We start from the raw sequence: 7842 nt of genomic DNA, 5'->3' as shown, positions 1-7842 counted from the left end.
GATTTTTTTCTTGCTTAGCTTCGGGCGTTTGATTTGCTTGAGAAATATAATTCTTTGATTAGATGTTTTTCATATATCTGATATATAAAGCGACATAAATTTGATTTTTTGGTTGCTGCACGAGATCGTGCTATCTCCGGACTGGACGAGGACGACCTGTCTCAAACTTCTTTCCTTTACGATTTGCAATAGATGGATTTGAGGACAATTATAGGATTCTTCTTTTGTAGGGACTTAACTGCGTGCTGGACTCGTTCTGATTCGGAGTGGACTGGGAAAGCAAAGACGCGTCGGACATGTTGGAATAAAGCTACAGAATTAGTTAGTACGGGACAGACGAAAAAATAGCAGAAATTTTGACTCTTTAATATTAGGTATATATTAATATAATATATTATACTTGACCCTTTAGTATTTTGTATATTTTTAGTAAATCAGAAAAATATTTTTAATTTTCATTAAAAAAATGTTGAAGTTATTTTGTGTTCCAAAGGTATTTGTGTCTTGGATATACTGCATTTTAACAAGTGCCGCCGCTCCAATCTCGTTCAGAGTTTTAACAGAACCATCAAGAAATACATACAAAATTCAATTTTCTTTTTTTTCACATACTAAACAATTGGAAAATAGTTTATATGGAAGTTCAGGCCATTTGCTTTGGCCCCCTGACAAATACAAGGCATCGTCCATAATAATTCAACATTACAAATATTGAAACGGGCAAATGTACCACTTCATTTATTGCATATATAGCAAGGTAACAGTGAACAGGAACGAGATGCATTATTAGTCAGGGTGCTGGAGAACATGTCTCCACTACCTCTGGCACTGCAAAGAAAAATATGGGTTCCAAACCACACAGGCACACAGCAAGTTTTCCATGCGTGCAGTGCGTGCCACCATACATCAGCCAGCAGTGTTCTAATTAAGCACTGGCGTAAGAATCTTATCTTCAACCTTCTTGGCAGCTCCATTGAACTCTTGCAACCACCTGGCTGACAGCTTCATAGTGCGCTGCTTGCAGCAGTGTTTGAGGTCAACGTAGACGAGTCCGAAACGTTCGGTGTAGCCGGTGGCCCATTCAAAGCTGTCCAGCAGAGACCAAGTGAAGTAGCCGTGCACATTTGCTCCCAAGCTGGCACGAACGGATGCAATGCAAATGCAAGCATTATTATTATTATCTTAATTGAACCGTGCGCCACATATAAATAATGTACATGTGTATGTATATAGTGCAACAAAATGTGTACTAATTAACGGACAAGATTCTATGTATGAAATAAGCGAAAAGAATGAAATAAACTAAAGGTAAGTTCTGTAGATACATACTCCATTGACTCCTTAAGAGTTGCGATGTGGCACTGGAGGTACGCTACCCTTTTGTGGTCATTCAAGGCAACTTGTATGGGTAGATTGCCATTGTCAACGTCAGCCATCCCTGTAAAAACAAATAAATCACCCTATTCAGTGCCTCACTTCCATGGATTATCCGGCCAAGTCATCTCAGTCATCCGCCAGATGTTTTAATGAATACAGTAACTTATTAGCAAGCTATGGGGCGAGCTTTAGTTTCGCCACATTCATGGTCCTGATTAGATGCCCATACCATGTGATTATTATATGACAAGCTCAGACTCAATATGCAACTGATTTCATTTTCTTTTTGGGGACGATATGATCCCGATTAGACTAGATACGTACATCACTGGATCCGGTCTTTGTGATAGTGATTCATCTAGCCTAGCTAATGTGCATATATATAGGATTAAGCTCATCTTTCAAACAAAGAAAACAGAGCTATTCTTGCGAAATTGAAACCATTTGTGACGGTGATCCAGTCTTTGTGATCATGAAAAGTTTAGTTACTTACTTTTCAACGTTTTGCTTGTTTAAAAATTATCAAAAACCCTTTATTTACAAAAGGCCCATAAGAAGAATAAAAAGATACAATTGCTTGTAGGTAGCTAAAATTTAGTACAACCTATGACCTAAATTGCAACAAAAATGCAAAAATATATAGCATTTTACTACTTACCGTTCTCAGTGATGTATATGGGTGGGTTTCCGTATTTGTTCTTCATGATCATAAGGACATCCTTTAGGCCTTCAGGGTACATGTAGATCCACGAATTCCCCGTCTGCAAACTGAAGCATGAATATCGATCCAATATGCATATTACAAGAACAAACGACATATTTAATTTGTTCCGATTTAATGCCAACACAAAACATTTGCATGCCTAACGAACATTCCTTTTTCACGTGTCAAACTTTAACCATGAGCACTATATGATTATATTTAATTTTGTATGGGTTTTTTACATTATCACTTTGAGCATAAAATATGGTAAAGAATAATATAGTGTTAGGACGGCACGTACAGAAGGACCAATAGGATTCCCGTCAGGCCCATACGCTGGTTGACAGAAGAATAAAAGTGCACGATTAATATGAGAATGTCAGATTTTTTTAATGGAACAATGAAGCAGTAAGGTTATTAGTACCCAACTATTGTTCCTTACTTTCTTCTGTGGCATAGGCGTCATCAGTGTTGAACACTGGCAAGTAGTTTGGTGAGATGTCGATGTGCTTGGAGAACTTTGAGGTGTAGTAGTTTATCCCCATCATGTCATAGGAACCCACTAGCTTCTCTTGCTCTTTGTCAGTGAAGAAGGGTAGCCGTTCCCTTGCCAACGATCTCATGGAAAAAGGGTAGTCACCACGAACCACCGGCTCCATGAACCATCCTAGGTTAAGGTCCATGGACCTTTCTTGGGCATGTTGATCCAGAAACGTATTTTCGTATGGCAGATAACCCATTACGTCAAACACAAGCCCTATGCGTCCGTTCTCACCCTGGAATTTATTTATCAATATTGGAGTATATATATATTGTACCACTACCTATTAATTTAGAAGAGTGTATATGAGTCTTTGAATATATATATATATATATATATAGGTACCTTGTAATACTTGTTGTAAAGATCGACAGCCTCAGCGTGGGCTCGGAGAAGGTTGTGGCCAACAATGTATGGCTCAGTGAGTGAGTTTGCAGTTGGGATAGCACATTTTTGTCCCGGTGAGCACCGCCCTGGGGCATGGGTCCCGGTTCCGTATGACATAGAACAAAATATATGGGGCTCATTAAAGGTCCACCAATTCTTCACTTTGTCACCGAAGTACTCAAAGCACACCTTAGCAAAGTCTGTGTAATCTTTTCTGAAAAATTGCAAAACCAAATGATGTGTTATATATGCTAATTAACTGGCAATTCCATGAATGACAATTGATGATGCTGTTTCTCTAATACTTTTGATGCGAACCATAATGAAATTAAATCATACAAATTCATTGTCCAAAATGTATGAAACTCCAGAATCGCCATCCTCTCATTGGTATTCTTTGTTTGTGCAAGGAGAGTGAGAGCAAGTAGACTAAATAATGATAGATGTGAGCATATCATTTTAACTATGTATAGTACTTACACAATCCTCTGATCTAAAAAGCCACCATACTTGTCTACCAGTGCTTGAGGCGTGTCCCAGTGGAAAATTGTTACAAATGGCTGTATGCCTGGGTTGCAATGAGTAAAAAATGATTCGTGTGAAAACTTTTTCTCACTGGATTACGATCTTCATTAATTAATTAAGCTGCTAATCTAACCAGGAAGAAAAATGGGTTTTTACCGTTCTCTAGCAACAAGTTGATGAGCCTTTCGTAGTAGTGGATGCCTTCCCAGTTAATGCCTCCTTCGAGCGTCCCTTCTGAAAGTCGTAAGCATACGCTTGAATTAGCATCATAACAATCCAACAACTCTTATTGCCTTATTGGATGCATTAATGCATGCACCGTGGAAAACATACTTCGTAATTTTAATATGTGTACTCCCTCCGTTCAAAATTATAAGTCGCTTTGATTTTTTTTTACATCTATTTTACTATGCATCTAGATATAATAATATATCTAGATACATAGTAAAATGGATAAAACAAAAAAGTCAAAGCGGCTTATTAATTGGAACAGAGGGAGTATTACTTACTCGGCAGAATTCTAGGCCAAGAGATGGAGAACCTATAGGCGTCCATGCCCATTTCCTTCAGCAATCTGACATCCTCCTGCCAGTCAAAAGTATACTAACATAAATAATGATGACAATATATATTAACAAGCATATTAAGTTAGTAGTGCATATACATTAACAATTTTTTGCCACAAAAAATATGCACAATACAAAATAGATCCCTTCATAATCATACATATTTACATGTTTAACAGAGCTAACTGCATACAATACATCTCAGGTACTTCCAAATAATTATAATATAGCTAGTCATCAATGACATAATCTCAGTACTTACAGGGTACATATGGTACGAATTGGTTGCAACGTCCCCATTGCTCACGTCCGCTATCCTTTCTATTGATGATATGCACATGAAAGAACGAAAAGGAAGAATTAAGGAAAGAAGGACATCACATATGATGGTTATACACTGAAAATTGCATCTTATTTTTGGTACATATACATCCTGCGTGCTTATTATTATAAACAAAAAAAAAGGCTGGGCCGCTGGGGTATATGTACGTTACCCGGATAAGTGTGGCAGAAGTGATCCCAAGTGCTTGGCCCCTTTCCATCTTCATTCCAACCACCTTCGATCTACGCAGATATATATATCATATGTATAACACTTAATTTTGTGCATATCAAACAAATAATTAAAATATCATAGTGTTTGGTTGGTACAACAGTAAAGTAAACGTAAATGAAATAAGTTCAATTGCATTTCCCGCCGGTAAGATCTGCAGCTTTAAATCATTTGCGTTTGCGTTAGTGTCGGTAAAACCAAACAAGCTCGAACAATGCATTCACACACATCATCTCTTTTTCTTCTAGGTATTAGCTGTCATTGTAATAACTGTTAACACTACTTTGTTTTCATATCTAACAAAGATGTAAACATTCGTGCTAGAAAATAATACTTGGTATGCTGAAGTGGCGGCGCCAAAGATGAAGTCAGAGGGGAACCAGTCCCTTTTAGGGATTTCCCAGGAGCTCAGCTTTTGGACTCCATTCTCACTGCCTGCTACTCTTTCAGCTCGTGGCCTAAAGCTAAGGTTACACCTTCGCTTACTGTTTTGTGATGAAGAAGAAAGGTGGTGCCGTGAGAAACTCTCATTATTGGGTCGTCTTAGATGGCTTCTAAGGCCTTGATGGGCAGTGTGATTCATGGCAGCAGCAAGAAGTGGAGCCATGCCTTGCTAGCTGGCTAAAGTTTTGAGCTGCTTGTGTATAGTAGGAGAGGCTGATGCAAGTGTCTATTTATAGTCGAAGATGCCGACTGTGTAAGCTGGTTATTGCCAATTATTTTAATATGTACCAGAATGCGCGTGATGTGTACGGTACATACTGCCTATTTAGGCCAATCTCAATAGGAGTTGCATAGAGTTTCATAGACATTAAAAACTCTGACATGGCATTGTATTGCTGAAGAGAGATGATAAAAGTTTAACGAAGTAGAGAGAGTTTCATATGACTAAAATTCTTCTGAACCGTTTTCAAAATATTAGTGCGTCCAAAACCAAGACATGCATGAAACCTCCACTGCTGACACTGGCCTTACTAGCGAGCCAGCACATCATATCCGATGGTGCAAAAATTGCACGCGTAAAGCTGGATCACGTGCTGTAGTGTGAACTGACCTTGCCAACGTTGTACAGTTTAGAATCATTTTTGGCTTTCCACATCAACTTAATTATTACGTACGGAGACGATCGAAGTTGACCGGTAACCACACGCACCGGTTAGACCATCGAACCAGAAGACGACTAGCACGCATCACACGTGTAGGACGCGACAAACTAGCCGCTGATATCGTCCGCGTTAGATAGGCCAATTCGAACCACATGTACCAGGCTACGAGCATGACATCACATCTTTGTTTCCTTTTTTCTGCGTCCCATGCAGTATCATTTTCCCCGTTCCTCTGTTTCCGGTTTTTTATGTCAGCTTCCGATTTGTTTGGTTACCCCAGTCCTACCGTATGTTTTTTTTTCTAAAAAAGAAATAATAAATATAATATCATGAGTCATTTAAACCACTGACACTTCTATAGGAAACAAAGATTTCTAGAAACTAAATTACTGATTTAGTTTTGATTCGAAACAAAAGTTATCCTTATAGCAAACGCACTCGTGCATTGTACCAGAATCCAGTACGTGTAGGAATAGGAGTCCGTGTCATCCTAAGATGCAAGTTGTTCTAACTCGTATGAACGTAGGCCATGAGTCTGGCATCACATGCTAGATACTTATGGCGCGACCCAATACATATTGGAATTAGACTCTGTATTCATCCTTGATAGATGTGAGTTGTCCTAACTCATATAAGTATGCACCATGAGTTCGGGTCACATACGAGACACAGAAGAAACTCTCCACTACCCAGCCCAGGTAGTTACGGCGAGGTGGACAAGAAAAATGGGTGACGAGAATTTTTGCCTCTTTAATATTAGGTATATAGATATACATTAATTTTTTTATCAGCTTATACTCCAATTAATTAAATCATAAACTGAAAACTTGAGTACTTTGTCATCTAATCTAGTATAAATAAAGGTATCACCACAATCCCGATGAGGACTTGTTGAAAAACGGGAGAGGTCTCCTATCATAACATCAGCGAACAAACCAAACCTTGACACGTCGGTGACTAACTCCTCGCCGACTTTAATTAGAGATTTAAACTACAAATTTTTATGTAACCTTAAAGAAAGTCATGAAACTCTATATTTAATTTTGGCAACACATTGATAGTACGTATGACAATTAAAGTTATGATTACCTCTAACGATTTCTATGCTTTGCAATGGGAGAAAAAATCTGGATCACGTGCTTTAGTGTGAACTGGCCTTACAAGCGAGCCAGCACATCATTTCCGATGGTGCAAAAATTGCACGCGTAAAGCTGGATCACGCGCTGTAGTGTGAACTGGCCTTGCCAACGTTGTACAGTTTAGAATCATTTTTGGCTTTCCACGTCAACTTAATTATTACGTACGGAGTAGGATTAAGTCTACTTTTGGCCCCTCAACTATAGAGTTCGTCTAATTTTAACCCTAAACTACAAAACCGTCTAGCGGTAATACCCCAACTATCAAAACCGTTCACTTTTAGCACTTGGGCGCGGGCAGGGCTGTTTTGTCCTACGTGGAGCGGGTTTGACCATGTCACGCTGGTGTCGACGAAATATGGTCGGCAGTCTACCTAGGGGTATGCCCAAGGTAGTAGATTGTCGGTAGACAGATGCGCAAGCCACAAACAAGACGGTGACGCAAGACGAACACGAGGTTTTATCCAGGTTCGGCCGCCAAGAAGGCGTAATACCTACGTCCTGCGTCTGATTTGTATTGCTGTATGTCAATGAGAGATGTTTTTTAGAGGGATCCCCTGCCCGCCTTATATAGTCCAGGGGGCAGGGTTACAGATCTGGAAACTAATCATAGTCAGTTACAATTGCCATATGTGGCCGGATAAGGATTCCTATTCTAACCGACAGGATCCTGCTTGATCGCCAAATCCGCCTTGACTCCTTGCGCGGGACTCCAACCAGGTTGGTTGGGCCGCACGTCGTCTTTCGGATGGACCGGACCCATCGATCCGGGCCGTCCCAAGCTTAGCCGTAAGGGTATAGGGGTTAATACCCCCACAGTTAGTCCCCGAGCACCACGTATTATGCTGCGACACGCCATTTCGACCTTCTCCGACAAGTAAGGCTCGAGTCCTTGACATCTCTTGACCACCGTCGTCGCCGGAGAAATAGGTTGTCCGAAGAATGTAT

At 39.8% G+C, this 7842-nt stretch overlaps 1 protein-coding gene across 1 annotated transcript; it reads right to left on the bottom strand.

The window, feature by feature from the left end:
* Positions 1-698: 698 nt before the first annotated feature.
* Positions 699-5365, bottom strand: LOC136508211 (4-hydroxy-7-methoxy-3-oxo-3,4-dihydro-2H-1,4-benzoxazin-2-yl glucoside beta-D-glucosidase 2, chloroplastic-like). The gene is made up of 12 exons (XM_066502851.1): positions 4987-5365; positions 4594-4663; positions 4362-4420; positions 4043-4118; positions 3690-3767; positions 3489-3576; positions 2967-3222; positions 2523-2856; positions 2382-2416; positions 2036-2138; positions 1330-1438; positions 699-1135 (listed from the first exon to the last, which is right to left on the bottom strand). Exons 1-12 carry the CDS (start codon positions 5257-5259, stop codon positions 922-924), a joined length of 1695 nt encoding a protein of 564 aa, XP_066358948.1. The 5' UTR covers positions 5260-5365; the 3' UTR covers positions 699-921.
* Positions 5366-7842: the final 2477 nt, after the last annotated feature.

The sequence above is a fragment of the Miscanthus floridulus genome, chromosome 15, assembly GCF_019320115.1.
Source record: "Miscanthus floridulus cultivar M001 chromosome 15, ASM1932011v1, whole genome shotgun sequence".
In the NCBI taxonomy this organism is placed as follows: Eukaryota; Viridiplantae; Streptophyta; class Magnoliopsida; order Poales; family Poaceae; genus Miscanthus; species Miscanthus floridulus.
Note: the sequence above shows the minus strand (reverse complement) of the source record. Positions and strands in the feature narration are given on the sequence as shown.